This window comes from Balearica regulorum, chromosome 1, assembly GCF_011004875.1.
Source record: "Balearica regulorum gibbericeps isolate bBalReg1 chromosome 1, bBalReg1.pri, whole genome shotgun sequence".
Classification (NCBI taxonomy): domain Eukaryota; kingdom Metazoa; phylum Chordata; class Aves; order Gruiformes; family Gruidae; genus Balearica; species Balearica regulorum.
This window is the reverse complement of record NC_046184.1, coordinates 142,776,527-142,795,390: the sequence shown is the minus strand read 5'-3', so window position 1 is coordinate 142,795,390 and position 18,864 is coordinate 142,776,527. Positions and strand designations below refer to the sequence as shown.

At 42.9% G+C, this 18,864-nt stretch overlaps 2 protein-coding genes across 5 annotated transcripts in view; both read left to right on the top strand.

Annotated features, from left to right (window-relative positions):
• The window catches only part of AKAP17A (A-kinase anchoring protein 17A), a 21,477-nt gene extending 9,985 nt beyond the window's left edge, over window positions 1–11,492 (top strand). Inside the window, exon 5 of one of the 3 annotated variants that reach the window (XM_075736758.1) lies at window positions 11,369–11,492. In XM_075736758.1, coding sequence (XP_075592873.1) covers window positions 11,369–11,388 — 20 coding nt within the window. In that variant the 3' untranslated portion in view covers window positions 11,389–11,492. Of the gene's footprint in view, window positions 1–86; window positions 2,259–11,368 lie in introns of those variants that run through there. The other 2 variants (XM_075736742.1, XM_075736751.1) reach the window with 2 other exon arrangements.
• ASMT (acetylserotonin O-methyltransferase) lies at window positions 2,720–18,864 on the top strand. 2 transcript variants are annotated; one of them, XM_075736809.1, is made up of 8 exons: window positions 2,720–2,816; window positions 11,369–11,543; window positions 12,735–12,864; window positions 13,704–13,772; window positions 14,274–14,392; window positions 15,158–15,298; window positions 16,593–16,715; window positions 18,274–18,864. In XM_075736809.1, the coding sequence occupies exons 1-8, from the start codon at window positions 2,802–2,804 to the stop codon at window positions 18,483–18,485; spliced, it is 984 nt and encodes a 327-aa protein (XP_075592924.1). In that variant the 5' UTR covers window positions 2,720–2,801; the 3' UTR covers window positions 18,486–18,864. The 2 variants fall into 2 exon arrangements, with proteins under 2 accessions (XP_075592924.1, XP_075592914.1); XM_075736799.1 differs by lacking the exon at window positions 2,720–2,816 and adding an exon at window positions 5,381–9,562.

Genomic DNA, 18,864 nt, shown 5'->3' with positions numbered 1-18,864 from the left:
ACACACCATATCCAGCACTGGCTTCGTACAATGTTACAATAATGTAACTTAGTTGTTTATAGTGCTTGTATTACTTCTTTTCACAGCAGCTTCAGGAAGAAAAGCCTGAAAGTGCTTTGAAGCTACTTGCCAATGCTTACTTTCCAAAATGCAGAGGAAATGTGGAAGTCGTCCTCTTTCAGTCTGCAAGCTGAACCCAATCAAAACCTCTTAAAATTCCTGCTACCTAAAGTTGCCCAGTAACTGCCCAGTGCAGAGTTTTATCTATTCTAACACTTAGCAGTATTGTTGCTTCAGGTATGTGTTTTCATCAAAGCTCTCCAAAATCTTTTCAGTGCTTAATGTTCTGAAATGGGTATTGCATCATGTGTCCCTGTACTGCGTCTGGCTGGGAAGGAGTTAACTTTCTTCATAGCTGCCGATGTGGTGCTGTGTTTTGGATTTGTGAGAAACAATGTTGATAACACACCAATGCTTCACTTACTGCAGAGTGCTGCTTGCACAGTGTCAAGGCCGCCTCTGTTTCACATTTTGTGCATGTTCCCCCTGAATGGGTAGGCTGGGGTTGGGAGGGGACACAGCTGGGACAGCAGAACCCAAGTGACCGAAGGGATATCCTGTGACATGTAATATCATGCTCAACAAGAAAAACAGAGGCTTTTGTCTTTCCAAGGTAGCCATTGCTCCAAGACTGGCTGGGCATCAAGTTGCCTGTGGTCTTCGTTGATGATGGGCTTTCAACTGCAAGGAACATTGAAAAGAGTTGAAACTCTAATCTTTTAATAAGATCACAAATATAAATTATGCCATGCCCATTATAATTTATTCAGGTTTTTAGTATGGCTGAGGTATGTGCTTGTACTACTGCAAAAACCTCCCTGATGCAATAACTAAAATAATACAACTTTTGATAGTGAACAATTGCTTTTTGTTCTGTATTGATTGTGAGTACGTTTCTACCAAGTATCTTCTATGGGTTTTAGTATTTCAAATGAAAGAACCTAGGATACCAGCAGGCTTTATAATGGCTTCTAGAAGCTGAAGTACCGAAGTTACCAATGCTTTACCCTCCTATGGAAGAATGTTGTGATGCTGATTGCTTAAATCTTACCTGATTGCTTGGATTTGCAAGACTGACTTTCAGGAACTGACTTGCTGCTTTTTTTCTCTAGAACAGATAAAATTAGTTGTTCTTTTTTTCTACCATTTCAGTGTATGTCTGTTGAGTGACCTTGAGTTCATATGAAAAGCTAAGTATTTAATGTCTATCCTTTGCTGGTTTATCTGCTTTAAAGCATTGTCCTTTTGAAACGGACTACTAACTTTGGTCTAATTAATGAAGGAGTTCAAATAATCCACACTACTGTTCTTGGTCTTGTTTAATTATTAAATTTACAGTGCTTAAATCACACTGCAGTCGCAGGGTCTGATATGAACGTTAAGGGAACTGAAGAGTATAGGATTTAGCAACATACCAAACTAATAAATACTTCTGAAACATTGAATTTATGTTGGTATGGTTGAGTACTGGATAGGGTCTTCTATGCTACCTCTACTTTTAGACCCTTAGCTGCTAGAAATCCAATCCAGTGAGAATGTCTGCAAAGATACCTGCCTGTTTACTTCTGAAACTGGTCAGCAAGGATTATGTACCATAGTAACCTGACTTTCTTTGCTTAGGCTTGTCATGAGTTGCATGTTACTTCTGTCCCATTGTGTCAAAGTTACGTATCCTACTCCATTTGTCTGTCAGTATTCAGGGTTTGATTTTATTTTGGTGGCTTTGTTCCCCTGGGTTGTAACAAGGAATATGGACTTATTCACTGTTTTTATTGGACATCAAGGATCTGGGTGAACGAGACTGTAAGTCTTTTTCTTCTCCATTAGACTGCTGTTTGAAAAGTTGGAGCCTGGATGTCAGCTTTCATCTTGACTGAACACGTGGCAGCCCCAGGGGTATAGGGTGGAGATGGGCAAAGAAATCCTTGAAGATAATGGAAGACTTCAGTACAAGTCATTCTTCCAGAAGTGTTAAGCTTATCCCATGCATTTGACTTCATTTGTTTTGTCCTGCTTTCAAACTGGATCTCTTCCCATGCCATTGCAAAGCCAAGAACTCAAATAGTTCCCAACTTTGTGCTCTGTGTCAGGCAGCCATACCTGTCAATTTTAAGCTTACTTCAAGATCAGCCTTTGTTGCTGTGGAAAGCTCAGGTTCACTCTATAGTGCTATGTTGTTTTCCTTCAGTGTGGGAAGAGGACTGGCGTGGTATAAACATGGGGTGTAAACACCATTAAGCCGTGGACTGGGCAACCGCAGTACAGCGCTGTGTTCATGCCTGCTGGAAAGCCTTGGTAGCAGTGAAAGAGACCTCTGCGCCCTGTTCCATTTAACTGAGTCCCCAGAAATGCCCAGGGTTTCTTCCAATGTTCTGCCTCCAGTTTTGAGACTTAAGTCACCCAGTGAGACAGGATGAGAATTTTCTCAGTTGCGAGGAGGCACCTCTCTTCTTGCACTCGGCTCCAGGAGAGATTTCACATCTGTCACCACAGAACGTGCTGTATCCCTTTTGTCCTCATAGAGGTGCCAGGAGGATAGGATTGAGCCAGTGGGAACCCACGTTGGTCTTGAGGATGTATAGGGTTCAGAAGTGTATTAATCATGATACAAGGCAGCGTGTGTCCTCTTCCTGTTTGAGGATGAGGACCCTGCTCATCACAGACCGCTTGCAGCAAGGTCCGAGCTGTGGCTGTTGGCACTGGCAGCCAGGAGTGGTTTTCCTTGTTAAGCAAAGAAGATCATGAGCCTCAAAAGGGTAAGAAATCCAAGTTCCTGTTGGTATGGTCAGTGTCACCACATAGTCCTGTTCTGATCCTTAAAGAAGAATGTCTTTGCTGGTTCCTGAGGGCTGATGAGCCTCTGCAGTTAACCAGCCTTTCGGCCTGTAGTTTTATTTTTATGTCCTGGCCCCTGCACCAGGTGACTCAGGAAGCAACTTATTCAACAGAAACTACAGCTGCTCCACAAGGGCAAGGCCAAGGCCAAACCCTTCAATATGATTGTTGTGCTTCCCATCTGCTTGCTACAGTAAAGTAATTTTGATAATGTATGAGTTGTATTGCTGGAATTAATTGATGCTAGTAAGAGGTGGTTACCAAAGCTGTGACCATAGCCATGTTTTTTTCTAATTGACTCTACCTTTGTAGAGTAATCTATTCAATGACCTATAATAAAGGCATATGCATGATTAGGTATGCATATAAAAAACATTTGATATGTTATCTGGAAGCATCATCTTGAAAGCTGTTAAAGAAAATGGGAATTATTGCAGTTGTTCCCAAAATTGTGAGCGCAGGACTGCACCAGGGACCACAAGGCTATAAACGCAAACCAATGAGAGTTAATTACTGATCAGTGCTACCTGGGCATCGCACCAGTGACAGCTTTAGGGCAGGTCTTGAACATGAACTGACTATTGCAGCTGCTCGTGTTTGATAGCAGAGATAGAGATGTTGTTAGATTCTATATAAGACAGCAATTAAACCAACTAGTTTGACGCCTTAATTCATAAATGGGTGAGCAAAATTGACCACTGATGTACTGCTATACAAGTTAAGGAGATTCTTTTATTATAATTAAGAGGAAATACATGTATTGCCTGTGTTTTGATCTGGTATCCTGCCTTGGATTGGTTATAATCTGGATACAACACCTATTTAATTAAGCTTATGTTGCAGTCTGTTGATCAGGCTCTTCCCCAGCCCAATGAATGTGTTACCTGCAGAATGTATCTTTTGCTGCCTCGCAATAAATTTGCAGAGCTGTCTCTGGTGTTTGTATAAAGCAGCAATCTGGTTGCAGTTGATCCTTCAGAACAGGGTGCGGAGAATGGGTCCTTCTAGTGTCTTGCATTCCTAAATGTGTAAGTATTATTGTTAAAAGGAAGCATCCCTTTTTTTCTTTGTACTTAATCTGATACTGGGCTCTTGAGACCCGTTTGAAATGATAAGCAGCACCATCCTTTCTTCTTTAATCACAGCACAAAAAATGAATTTGATCTAGTTCCCCCTCACATGCTGCATCCCCTGAAAACGTCATCTGCTGTCTCACAAAAAAGATTCATACTAGCTCAAAAAACGCTTTACCATAGCAGTAGGTTATAAAACTTTTGAAGGGCTAAGTCTGATTGGAAGTGTTTTCTAGCTGATACCTAATGTAGTTGCACTGTGGCACCTGTGAAGTGAGCTCTACCTGCTCTGGACAGGATACCCAGGAATGCTGTCCTTGAAACTGGACTGTCTGTAGGACAGCACGAAGGGGATACTGTTGTGGTAGCACCACAGTCACTCCCTGATAGCAGTCTCGACCTGCCAACAAGTCTCTGAACAAGGATTGATCACCTTCTGAGCAGGTCTTCCCTGCAATTCTGTATATGATCCTGGCCACGTGCCTGTAAGTGCTCTGAGGAATTGCCTGGTGCTGTCTGTCACTTTCTACCTTCACTAGAAAAGGGAAGGGCTGGCAAAATCTTTCTCTTCTGCTTGCTGCAGCTGACATGGCTGGCAAACAACGTAAGGCTGCAAAAAAACATTTGAGGTGAGCCACCAGGTAAAAGGACTTCAGGGGTGCTTGCCCATGCCAAGCCATGGGGACACTTCCTTCTGCAGGATTCTTTTTGAAGACACGGAGGAGAGGATTGTCAGATTAGCAAGTGAAAAATGGCCTGTGCAAGGCAGTTGTGTGCCCACTGATTGCCTTTGTGATGCTTGACAGAGCACAAGTAATTTCTGACAGGAAGGCCTGCCTCAGCTGCTGTCCATCTTGGTTTTCTTTTTGCATCTCTCTCTCTGAAGTTTTAGCCAGTAAGACTCTGTCCTCAAGCAGAATATACCTCTTCTCTGCTGGGACCTTCCTCTGACAGAGAGCTCAGTGACTATTTGGTTGAATTATTTGTTGAGTGATTATTTGCAGGCCAGGAAGTTAAACTAAGAACAACTCTGGATTGCTTGTGATGGTCTTTAAAAGACATTCTCAGTCAGAGTTTTTATTACGAGGAAAAGTGAGGAGAAGGGAGGGTTTGCTTAGAGAATGAGCTGGTTATACAGGATTTCCTGCCCACTCCAAATGCCTGCCAGTAGTAGTTGTGATGTAAACAGGAAAAAAAAAAAAGAAATTAGTTGGTGTCAAAAACTGACAGAAGCAATAGTCATGTTACTAGGGAAATGTATGTGTTGTTAAAACATGAGAAAAATTGGAAATTATAAAGAAGAAAATCAGCATTTCATTAGAACTGGATGTTCTGTTTCAAAGAAAAAGTATGATATGGAGTATCTTGGCTTTTTAGGACTCTTAAAAAAAAAAAAAAAGGGGGCGGGGGGGCGGCACAGGGCACAAACTGTGTTATATTAATGCACTTCCAGGCCATCTGATGTAAGCTGGGCATACTTAGAGGCCTAATAATGATAGCGAGGCACAGTTGTTTCCATACTAGCATTACTGAAACTCATTATCATAGTCATGTCTCTGAGATTTGTACTTGTTGCTTATAAGGAATGTTGCATGTGTGAAAATAGTGTAATCTGCCATTTCTCACCCACAGACACATTATTTTTACTAAATCTGCTTTGTTCGTAGATCGCTTCTTCCTTTCAAATATTACGCAAACATGATGTAATTATTTTTTGGGTAGTATTTGTCTGTAGTGAGTCATTTAGGCAAAGAAAAATTCATCACGAAAGTAGAACCATGGAGGTAAAATAACAGCTTTAGCCAGCGCGTGGTCTGAGTGCTATGACAGCTACCTTGATGGGGTTTTTAGAGAAAGCAAGCCATTGCAATTTCATCTTCACGAATGCATTTGTAGCTTAAAAGAAGCTTAGACTTTAAGCCTCAATAACAATTTACTTGGAAACAGCAACACACTGTGTGTGGTTCTGCATCAATCTGGTGTGGGTTATCTACAACCCTCCTCCCCTACATCTCCCTACCAGTAGTAATCCCATTAGATGATTACATCTGGTGTCCTCAACAGATGGATTTAGTCATAATTGAAAAAGTACTTCAAGTGGGTTTAATTAACTGTGTGGTCATTTTATTACCTGGGTCTCTTGTACCCTATAACTTTGCCTTAAGTGAAGTGAATTTGTGGCCTGTTAGGACATGCTAGTCTACAGTTGTACACATAACCGCCTGTAATTTAGGCAAACCTACAAGAATCAAGGGTTGAGCATTTTCATACTCGTGAATCTTTAATGCAGCTGTACTAAATGTCACTGTAATATCTGTAATATCTGATTACCAATCTGTGGCTGAGTCATTTGAGGAAAGTGGTCTGTAAGCTGCTAAGCTAGCTCTTCCTAGAGTTCTTTTGTTTAGCTCAGTAGAAGAGAAATGTGTCCTTCAGTGTGGTAAGCATTTGCTTCCAGTGTGGCTAATGGCCTGGATCTGAGTAACTGTTATTATCCTGGGAATGGGAAATCTTTATGCTTGGGCAAAATTGCACCAATTTGTTTCTCAGTAGCAGGCAGGCAGAACTGGCCTTTAGCAGAGAAATATTTTTATTTTCCTACACCTTTCTAATCTTTTGGTTAACAATATATATCTTTGGCTAGTGATACTTATCTATGTACAATTTATTTCTCTATTTTGATTAGAGGAGAGGGAAAGCTATTGAGAGAAAGAAGTTGACCTGGTTATCCATATGGATGGAGACTTCGTGAGAAGTTTTTGAGCTTTCTTTTCCCGTATAACTGTCTCTGGAATGGACGCGAGGAACTGAAAAAGCTGTAGCGTCATCAGTGAGAGTGGGTCTAGATTTGTGCAAATGAATGAACTCTGCAGACTCGCGCTTGTTGCGTGCGTTTGCAGACGGAGGCTCCTAAATAGAAACAGAGCTCGTGTGCTTTTCTTGAGGTGGGGATAGCAGGGGAAGAGGGCCGTTACATATGTAGATATGTTCTTGAAACCTGTTGTCCAGGCATTTCCTTCAGAGAAAGTGACATGTCAAGTGCAAGCTGCACAGATTCACAGTTGCTCTGGCAGAGAGGTGTGTTGGGATCTCCAGCCTCCACTGTACAAAATAAACAGAATGTTAGGGTCTAACCTGTATTGAACAATGAAGTCTGGTGCACTAGCAAGACAACAGCAATAAATTTATGGGCTATGTTGGCTAAACGTTTCTACAGTTTGGTGTTTGCTGTAACTTTTGTACACCTCGTGTTCTGGTAACGCGGGAGGCCCTGGGTGTTAGAACTGGGGGAACAGGTACTGTTTTGGAGTTGTGTATAGAGGGGAAAAGGCTGGTAACTGTGACATCTACTTAGCTAACTTTAACAACTAACTCTTAAGTAGGTTGCTATTTCATTACTGGCTAAAAGAAATACAACAAGCTGAAATGTAAGGATCCGAATGGAAAATACAGATCCTCAGAAGAGTTATACAGGGGAACCTTTCAGTTGAGAAAGTTTTGCTGCATCCACAAAATGGTCAGAAGGACCATGTGGAAAACTTTATACTGTCCTGTTTCTTCTAAAATGAGGTGGGTTCAAAAGAGAAACACAGAACTACCCTTCAGCAGCAGCGTATAACCTTACTTCCTAAGAAAGGAAGAGAACATTAAAATGTTGTGTTGGGACGAAGTTGTAAAGTGCGGTCTTAAAATATACACCAAGCTAATGCACACAAAATGTTAGGCTCAGTGTTTATCATTGTATTGCTCAAGTTTGCCCATTACCTTAATCACTGAAGCATGGAGAAAGCTACAACTGAAAAATGCTATTTGGTAACATTTTGCCGTCGCTGTATTACCTACATCAGGCTCATTTACTGTTGTTGCCTGAAGGGTCAATAAATGTGTGCTAGAAAAACTGTGAGTCTTTCTGTGATGGAAGGGGTCTTTTCTCACCTGAGAGTTGCAGCATCTGCTCAAGAAGGCAGGCATTCACAAGCTGGAACAATGGACAGTGAGGCAGAGAGGTTTCAGGAAAGTAACCCAGGGTTTTCATTTTCTGATGAAAGACCTGTGAGATATGTTCTGCATGATCCGTGCCATATCTGGCACTTGGCGGTCATTTCATTGATGCTTCCTAAGGTCTTTCTGCATGCCTCTGTTTAGTTTTGCCGAGAAGGGGAGGAAGACTGTGACAGCCAGCTGGAAAATGTAGAATATTTTGTCATCCCTCAGCACCTGCCAAAATATGGCAAAGCACAAGTAGGACACCCCTGCCCGCTGTCACTGGCAGCTATCAAACGGGCATTGCTTTCTAAGCTGGAATGTGGGGAGACCTGCAAAGTATGGAAAAGGAAGAAGAGTAGATTTAATTCCTTGTAGACTTCATGTGAGCGATTGTTGTCAGAACAAACTAGTCACTGCGACAAAGCAGCACAACAGACTCTTAACAGCTTCTCTTCAGACTGGCTGCTTCTGCACTTAGGGGTGGGTGGTACCCTACTGCCAGCCCCAGGGTCACCTGGACCTGTGCCCATCACAGCAAGTTTCATCTCCCCTCCGGCTACACCCCTGTGTTTCTTTTATCCTTTCCATGGGCACAGCTTGCAAACCTGACCAGGGAAGCACAACTATGTTTTCCATACCTAGGTGGAAATTATTCCAGGCACAGACTGTGGTGGGATGCTTTCGTCTCCTTCAGCTCCTTGTACGGACTCCGCTCTCAGATTATTTGTTCGGCAGTTCTTGCCTGCTATGTAGTTGTCGTGCCAGTCATTTTCCTTGCATGAGTAAGGTCTGAGGCCTTGGACACAGGACCTGGAGCCCAAGGCTGAACAAGTCTGTGTTTCAGCATGGTGAAGGTTAAGTGCTGTACATATGATTGAGGGGTGAGTGGAATTAGGGCCATGGGAGATGCCAGGCTTGGCCAGGGCTATGCTGTGACCGCTTTGAGCTGAGCTGATATTCCTTCATTCTTGAGCCCCGTGAATGTCCACATTTCACCTGAAGGATTGTGTTGCCAAATTGTCATCTTTCCTCTGAGGTCATGTCATTGGGCTGACTGACATATGTAAGGATTTCTATTCTTGGGAAGTCTTCCAGCATCAAAAAGCCATCCTGATGAAGTAGAGCTGCTTTTGAACAAGCCCCAAGTAAGACTCCACTTTGGTTTATGAGCTCTGGTGCATTGCACTGAGTTCAGGTTCTTGATGCTGTTCTGTACTGATTTCTGTTTTGCTTGTCACAAGCTTTCAAGTGCTTCTGAAGTACCAGCGTGTTAACCGACTGCTGAACTGACAATACAAGCTTTCATCTGCCCTGCTTTGTTAGCCTTGTACTTGATGATGGAAGAGGCAAAGAAACAGCTGAAGGTGGTAGAAAAACCCATTGAAGCCAGTAACTTAGCTAACATGTTTTGTAAGCAGTGTGTTTCTCAGAAGCAATAAGATTAAGTGGATCAGCTGGTGTGCTCTGTGGCTGGTGGAAAGAAGCTTATTTAAATTAAGAGGACCAGAGAATCTGTGCCTCAGTCCAGAGAGAAAATGGGTTCGACAGAAGACCTTGACCATCCTCAAATCATCTTGCAATACAACAGTGGATTTTTAGTCTCAAAGGTAAGAAATGTAACTCAGTCTTGGATAGATTTCTAAAAGTATGCAGACAGAAATATTCAAGGATCTCACTTTAGGTCCTGAAGGTAAGTCTTTGGAATGAAAACCATGTCATATGAAAGCATCCTGTCTGTTCATCTAGGCAGGAAGGAACTTTGAAAAGAAAAAGGATTTGAAAGCATCCTGACCCCTCAGGATAGACATTGCATTTATTGAGACCTCTCTGACCTTTGGGGGCTTGGATGATCAGACCTTGTTTCTACATGAGGCTTTATAAAAAACACATGAGTTTATTTCTGAAGGGCTTGCTGTCTGACTGCCTCAGACGTGGAAGGTTCCTTTGGTGGTGGGATTTCTTCCCACTTTTCATTTTAGGAGTTTGAGAAACAGACGGCTGACTTCAGTTGCCTTTTTCCCTCCCTGTTAAACCATGCAAAGAACAAGATTTTTCAAATAGCTTCTGAGAGGATTTCCTTCCCTCTCCCATGTTTTTTTTTGTATGTATTATGCAGAAGGGTGAGCTTGAAAACTTCTGTGTATTGCCTATTTTCAGGTGAAAGAGAGTCTGGTATAATGACTGTTTCTCCAAACAGCATTTATTAAGGTACAAACGTAAAGCTAGTAGTTCCACTTTCCTTAATCTTTACTGATGTCGTTTACCTTTTGGTGTGTGTAAGCACATGGGCATAAAATTATAATATCCAGTTCAGTGGAGATTTTTTCCTCATTTTCTATTTAGCTACCTTTCCTATTGTCCCTTGCTGCAGCTCTGGTCAACATAGTGACAGAAGGAATGCTCTTTGGGTTGTGCAAATACTGCTGCATCCTAAGGCTCCTGAAAGGCAGAGCTGACAGTAAAGAGAGGAAAGATGGATAATGAAAAATTCTTTTTGCTTGGTGAGAAAGAGGGGTGCCCAGTGCTTTCCAAATTGACACTGGTACTATGTTTCTGAGAAACAATCTCAACTTTGGTTAAACCATGTTCTTACTGAGAGTAAAAGGAGCTTCCTGTGGACTTTATCAAATTATTGTAGATACAGGCAGTCAACTGAGTTGATGGCTTTGTTACTGTTTTAGGAGTGTTTGTGTGGCCAGAGAAATAGGCTAATACTTGTAAACTTGACTGTGTACAGCTAAAGAAGGATGTTTTTCTTATGTATGGTTATGTATGTGTGTCTCAAGGTTGAGGGTTGTTCCTGGAGATGTTACACACCTTCCTTCTCTGTGAAAAGACAGGGAAATTCTGCTGGCCCTGAGGAACCTCCCTGCCTCAGGGAGACACCTGTAGTCAAGCACGTCAGTCCCTCTAAACAGGATACATAGAGTGGGCTATTCCCCCCTGCTGCAAGCCACAGGAGAGTCTCCAGGTTCTCTGTAGCACACATTAGATCCTTAGTTAAAGAATAAAAAAAAACAACAGGAAAACCCACCACCACCCACTCTTGCCTTTGTGCTTTCCAGGCAAAAAGCAAGAGAGACTGTAAGAATGTGCTCTGAAACTAAGGAAGAGGCAGGAACATTCACACCCAAAACCTGGTCTCTAAATGTAAACCTTTGTGAGCCAAACACATTGGCTGGCTTCATCAGAAAAGGAAAAGAAATGAAAAACGGTTCACTACAAGCACTGTATAGTATTATCAGTGTTCAGAGAAACTTCAGTTTAATCATTGAACTTGTTTTATATAAATATGATTTTACATTAAAAAAAATATTACTATATGTATATTTTCTCCAGCAAAGCAGCTTTAGAAATCAGTAGGCTTTGGTGTTTTCACCTGATCCCTCGCTCTCATCTTTCCTCACCCCCAGGTTATGTTCACTGCCTGTGAGTTGGGGGTGTTTGATCTTCTGTTGGAGTCAGGAGAGCCTCTGTCTTCAGATGCCATTGCTGCACGCTTGGGTACCAGCACCACGGGGATGGAAAGACTGTTGGATGCCTGCGTGGGATTGAAGCTCTTGGCAGTAGAGCTGACACAACAAGGAGGTAATAAAGGCAGAAGAAGGCTAAGAAAATAAAAGACTTAAACCTTCTGATGGTTTTGAAAGTGAGGTGAGGTGTGTGGGGAGAAGTGATACCTAGTTTTAGGCCAGTTCCTGTAGCTAGAAGGAGGAGAGAATCACTTGGGAACACTATCCCCTCTTCAGCTGAAAGAGAGGCAGCAAATGTCAGCATCATTGACGTGTAAAGTAAAACCAAGGTGAAGGGCTCTATATACCTAAACTACTTTGTGCAAGAGCCTCAGGTGACCTTGGAGAAGATATTCAGGGTCTCTGCAGAGCTGTTCTCAAGAAAACTCTGAGGTGTGGGCATGATTTTAAACCTTAAAGCAAAATGGATGGCCAATGGTATGATTTAAAAACATGTTTTGTTTTTCTTTGGGGTTTTACCACTACGTGAAGTATTTTGTTAGGTTGCTGATCTGAACTGTGAGAGGTGATATAAGTTTGCCTTTGCATCAGAGACATTGAGTCCACATGGTCAGAAGGGATCTGTGGCCATCAGACAGCTGGTCAGGACAAGCCAGAGTCTTGCAAGTTGTGTCCCCTGCTCTGGCTTGTGCTGCCTTGCCCTGTTTTAGGGCTTACAGTAGCTGCTCAGTGTGTTTAGGGAGAGCAGGATCTATCTTTTATATTCCATTTGTATGCCGGTCCTGTGGGTGAGGGATGCCACTGCAGATGCATTGGAGGAAGTGAGGGAGATTTCTTTAGGCATTCATTTGTCTATAGAAGGTCCTGCCCTAGTGAAGAGGTGTAGGTATGGTTGGCATGATATTTTGGGGACTTGTCTCGCACTTGCTGACCTTGTTGATTGGAAAAGAGATTTGTCTACAAGGGCTTCTCATTTAAATAGAGCATACCAAAAGCTGCTTCTGATAGCAGAAGCCTGTAGGTAGATAATGACACTCATAAGGCATTCCTCTTGCTGTTCTTGAACGAAATGTTTAGTGGTGGAGTAAGCATAGGAATATAGTGTTTACTTACATTGAATGGGGCAAAACACATTTCAGCAACCCTCACCTGCTGCTCATTGCAGTGGAAGGATTGATTGTGGAAGCAATGTGTTTGTGTCTTAGGTCATATAGACATCTTCTGATTATACATACCATTCTGTACAATAGGCTTGGCAAGGTGATATATCATACGTGTTAGTAAATATATTTATTTCACCCTTTAGCCCTCTACAGAAACACAGAAGTTTCCAACATCTACCTTACAAAATCAAGTCCCAAGTCTCAGTATCATATTATGATGTATTACTCTAATACAGTCTACTTGTGCTGGCACTACCTGGCTGATGCTGTGAGGTGAGGAGGAGTGGTGTGTGTTGTCTGTTGCAGACCGCTTTGTGGCATCTGTGTGGCTGCTCTGAGTGGTGTTTTTCTGGGCAGGGCACAATGAAGATGTTTGCTGGTTCTCAAAAAGAAAAAACAGCAAATCAATTTGGCTGTTAACACAGCCAATATGTATTCTTGTTTTTTCTTGTTCTCCATTTGTGTGTATTCTTGTTTTCCTTCTGATGGTAGAGATGATTTAGGAATTGGATTTCTGTGTATTTGACCTTCAGGAAAGCACTTGATCGTTACACTGGCTCTTACTTGAGGAGGTATCAACAAAGTAAGTTATGAGTAATGATGGCTAAGGATACTTCTGTTGCAAAGGTGTATAGGAGTAGTTTAATATGGGGCTGAAGTCTTACTTGTTGCACTCCATGCAACTGGTGATCAAACATGGTGTGTGAGATGATTGCACCAGTCTCACACCTTTACCTGAGATGTGTTCCCATAAATCATAGAATCACAGAATGGTTTGGGTTGGAAAGGACCTTAAAGATCATCTAGTTCCAACCCCCCTGCCATGGGCAAGGACACCCTCCACTAGACGAGGTTGCTCAAAGCCCCATCCAACCTGGGCTTGAAAAGAATCAGTCATTCTTGTGAAAGATTGAGAAATATATCAGCATATTTTGGGGTGGCAAGTGAGGATCCCCTTATAGCCATTACAAATAGGATGGTGTATATTCTATACAAAGTTGAGCACCTTCCACAGTGATGAACAAGCTGAAACTAAAGCCCCAAGGTGTGTTTGGGGTAAAAGAAAAAAAAAAATTTACGCTCATATGATTTTTTTGTTGTTGCTTTTTTAGAGAAGGAAGAAACCAATACGAAAGAGCTTTTGGCATTTCATCCACAGACCCTTTTAGAGCAATGTACAGGTAATCATTAGTATATTTATAGAAATTTTATTCTTCTTATTGCAGATAAAATTAGTTTTTAATCATGGCTCAGGACAGTTAAGTATGATGATGTGAGAATCCCACTCATCAGAACCATCATGCAGCGTTTTCCTTTCTCAACAGTATCCATTACTAGGACAGTGTCTGATATTTTGAATAGAAATATATAATTTTCTATTCTGAAAAACATATCACAGGTCTCTGGCACAGAGGCAATGGTAGCTGAAGGAAAAAAAATCCCTTGGAAACCTGAGAATTAGCAGTGTAATACACTGTTGGACTTCACTAGTCTTAATTCCCTATTTAAATGCATAAATGCATAGCTGTACCCTTTGCTACAGTAAGACTCAAGGTAGGTTTATATGCAAAGAGAATGTGTTCAGTGTCAATAAACAGAGATTAGTGTTTAAGCTAAAACTTGTAATAACAAGAATATTGTAGGTTACCTTTTCTACGTGCTATGTCTGTTTGCCTTACTAGATCAGAAGAAGAAATGCTGAAATTCATGGCTGGCCAGAACTCAGTGTGGAGTATATGTGGCAGAGATGTTCTTGCTGCGTTTGACCTTTCCTCTTTCACGCAGATTTATGACCTGGGAGGTAAGCGTTGGTAGATCTTCTTTAACAAGCCTCTGAACTGTCTCTTTTTACAAGCTCTGAAAAGAAAAACAACTCATGTATTATATGATGGGCAAAGTAAGGGAAAGCAGGACTTAGCAATAAAGGGAGCATTTACTGATTTGGTTGGGTTAAAAAGAAAAATGTGAGAGTAATGAGAGCATTAGGAAGCTGAATGCTTTTCTCTACAGAGTCTCATTGGTTTGAGTAGTGGCCTGTCCCCTTGTTTATGTGGCACGTTTGGCATTTTTTCTGGCCTTGCTTGAAACATTCTTCCAGAGCCAAACTTTTTCCCTCCTCCCTTTCAGTCAGTGTCGTTGAGATGTTGTCTGCAGCCTCTTACCCTGCAGCACCCGCTGTCCCAGCACTGCTGACCGCTGTCAGGACTCATGGGACCTGTCAGGTTCTCTTGCAGGCTCCATCACTGCTTCCCCAGCACCCGGTTTAGTGGCTCTTTTTTTCATTTCCCACCTTCCAGCATCCACAGCTACGTCTGGCTGAGGGAGTGCGTAAGAGCTGTAAGAGCTAGGGCTGACCCCAGAGTCCTGGGGGCCCTGGGGCTTCCTGCAGAGCAGAGACAGTGGTCTCTCTTGTCCCTCCTCTTCCCTTTCAGTAACACGTGGGGAGCAAATGTACCTTGCCAGCTGCCATGAGGCTGAATGCACCATTGCCTGCATTGCTTTGTGGGGGTGTTGCTGAACACGTTGGTTTTGTGTCAGTGCTGACCTTCTTTTGCTTTCCCCAAAGGAGGTGGAGGAGCTTTGGCCCGGGAGTGTGTTTCTTTGTACCCAAATTCCACGGTCACAATTTATGACCTGCCGAAAGTCGTGCAAGTGGCCAAAGAGCAATTTATTCCCCCTGAGGAGCGTCGGATCACTTTCTATGAAGGTAGGTGCAGATAGGTGTGTAGTGTTGTCACAGCTGTTGCTCCCGAGCCCCTTGGCTCTGCTCAGAGGTACCATACTGGAGGTTCAGGTCTCCAGCTGCCCCTTACATGGGCAGAGCGTCCCAGACTGCAGCCTCCCCAGCCCAGGTCTGCAATTCATTGCTACCACAGGGCTGTCCCAGTTGCGCACCTGCAGCTACCTTCTCTGAGACACGACTTGGTTATTCAGCAACCCAGAAACTCTTTACTCCTGAACACAACTATTTGATTACTTAGAACAAGGGTACCTAAAAAAAAAAAAAAAAAAAAAAAAAAGTCTTGCAATTTTGAAGAATTGCCATGCTATGTTATAAATCTTACCAACACTCCCTTTTCTCCTGTGCAGACCTGGCAGATGTGCAGGTTGCCAGGCCTGCTCTGAGCAAGGGGTTGTCATTCTTTGGTCATGACTGTTTGACTATCAAGTCCTGAGATATTTCAGGCTTTGAATGTGGATGAGCTAGCCTATATTCCTCCTGCCTAGTCCACAGATCTTGCTTGCATGGTCTTTGGACCATCTGTGATGAAAATGAATGTAGGGAGATCTAATTTTTAATGTTTTCAAAAGCCCTCCAAGTGTTGGAAGGACTTGATATGGCTTGAAGCTCTGAGAGAGGAAAGAAGCCTTTGAGGAAGGAAGGGAGTGCATACAAAGATGGAGAAACACAGAAAATATTACATGTGCCAGTGATGTGAAGAAATGGGAATGGAAATGGCAAAGTAAGTTACAGAAAGAAAAATATGAATTTTCACCAGGTGCTGAACAAAAGGCATGATGATGAAGCTAGTGGTAGGAGGTGAGAGATGTAGAATTTTTTCCTTACAGATTTATGATGTAGCTCTATGGTTACTGAAGGTTTTTGAAAATTTGCTTAGATAAGAAAATTCTTTCTTCCTTTTTTTCCAGGACAGTTTGTTACGGAAAACATGACAAGCTGTCTCTTCTTTTTAATACTTTATGAAACTGAATTCCTGCCATTGAAGAAAACTCAGACTCAAACGCTTTCCTGTGCATCAGTGGCCATTTTAGATGAGCTACTGCTTTTAAACATTTCAGACCTTCTTGAGACTTAATAAGAACAACACCCCCTGTGCAGTGCCACAGAGGACTTTTACCTGGTAACTGTTGCTGTCTGATGTGGTGATGGACATGGCAAGCCCAAAGTCTGTGGAACTGAACAGAACTGAAAATACTTGCTTAACTCAGCCCTATGCGTTTTGAGGGGTTTGAGTAATACATGTATTCTTGCTTTACAGGAGACTTCTTTAACGATTCAATTCCAGAAGCTGAACTGTATATTTTATCCAAGATACTGCATGATTGGGATGATGACAAATGCAGGCAGCTGCTGGCAAAAGTCCACAAGGCTTGCAAACCTGGTAGGTATGAGCTCTTGAAGAGCAGGGAGACTCTCACCTATCGGTAATGTGAAGCATACCAGTTTCAATGCGCAATTTGGGTGGCAGAGTTTCAGTGCAGGGCTTAGTGTTTTGCTTTCCATGTGCAGCTGAGTGAAATAGGGCCTGGTCTTAAGTTATCATTATCTGGCTTCCAGTTTTAGTCTTCTCCTTTACAGGGCCTCCTCTTTCAAGGCATTTAGGTGTAAGGATTTGGGGTATTGTTTAGACAGACAGGTATTTATGTCATTATAAAAATCCCATGAAGCATCACATTGAACCCTCACAGCTTTGAAAGCACTGCCTACAGAGCTGGGTTCTCAGCAAAATCAGAAAGCTCCTGTGGATTTCAGCTGGGGCAAATGGGAATTTCCATCCCAGCCATAGCGTCCCCTTCAGCCCTGGTACGTCAGTACCTACGTAGCCAAGCAGAGACACAGTCTGATGCTTTGGCTCTTTCATTGCCTTCTGTGATGCTGAAATATGACTTTACATAGAGGCTGCTTCTTCCTGAAACTAAATGTTAGGATCCTATTCAACATATTCATCAATGACCTGGATGAGGGGACAGAGTGTACCCTCAGCAAATTTGCTGATGACACTAAGCTGGAAGGAGTGGCCGACATACCAGAAGGCTGCGCTGCCATTCAGTGAGACCTGGACAGGCTAGAAAGCTGGGCAGAGAGGAACCAAATGAAATTCAATAAAGGCAAGTGTAGGGTCCTGCACCTAGGGAAGAATAACCCCAGGCACCAGTACAGGTTAGGGGTTGACCTGCTGGGAAGCAGCCCTCGGGAGAAGGACCTGGGAGTCCTGGTGGACAACAAGCTCTCCATGAGCCAGCAATGTGCCCTCGTGGCCAAGAAGGCCAATGGTAGCCTGGGGTGCATTAAGCAGAGTGTGGCCAGCAGGTCGAGGGAGATTCTCCTCCCCCTCTACTCTGCCCTGGTGAGGCCACATCTGGAGTTCTGTGTCCAGTTCTGGGCTCCCCAGTTCAAGAAGGACAGGGAACTACTGGAGAGAGTGCAGCGGAGGGCTACAAGGATGATGAGAGGACTGGAGCATCTCTCGTATGAGGAAAGGCTGAGAGAGCTGGGTCTGTTTAGCCTGGAGAAGAGAAGAGTGAGAGGGGATCTTATTAATGCTTATAAATATCTAAAGGGTGGATGTCAAGAGGAAGGGGCCAGACTCTTTTCAGTGGTGCCCAGTGACAGGACAAGGGGCAATAGGCACAAACTGGAACACAGGAAATTTCATCTCAATATGGGGAAAAACTTCTTCACTGTGAGGGTTTCCGAGCCCTGGAACAGGCTGCCCAGAGAGGCTGTGGAGTCTCCTTCTCTAGAGATATTCAAAACCCACCTGGATGTGATCCTGTGCAACCTGCTCTAGGTGATCCTGCTTTAGCAGGGGGGTTGGACTAGACGATCTCCAGAGGTCCCTTCCAACCCCTACCAATCTGTGAATCTAATAACTGAGCTGAAAAATATCTTGTCTTTTCAGATCTCAGTGTGTGTTTTATTTCTCTTTATTCAACCAGGCGGTGGAGTACTGCTGGTTGAATCCCTTCTGAATGAAGACAAAAGTGGGCCTTTAGAAACCCAACTGTATTCGATGAATATGTTGGTCCAGACAGAAGGAAAAGAGCGAACAGCGGCAGAGTACAGGACGCTCCTTGAGGCAGCTGGCTTTGGAGAGATTCAAGTCAAGAGGACTGGAAAACTCTATGATGCTGTTTTAGGGAGGAAATAATAGTACCTCTTCTATGTACCTAACGAGATAGAATAAGTTGAGATGTGATATTCCCTTCTTAGAGGGGAATCATCAACTTAGCTTTTAGTTAAGGCAGTCAACTTTTTTTGTAGGCTGATACGTTGTCAGGAGAATTGCTAATGATAGACCTTGAGCATGCATAGTTTGAGTCAGGCAGCCTGACTGGGGTTTGCATTTTGGTCTGGACAGGAGATAAAGGAATCCACACCTGTTCAACATGAAATAACCCACAAAAGAAATATGCAGTGCATCTGCTTCAGATTTTTGCATTGTTTCCAATTTTAACACTGTATCTGACAAAAGCAAAGCTGAATTTGTACTTGAATTCCTGCAAAATAAAACTGATCCCTGGACTGAG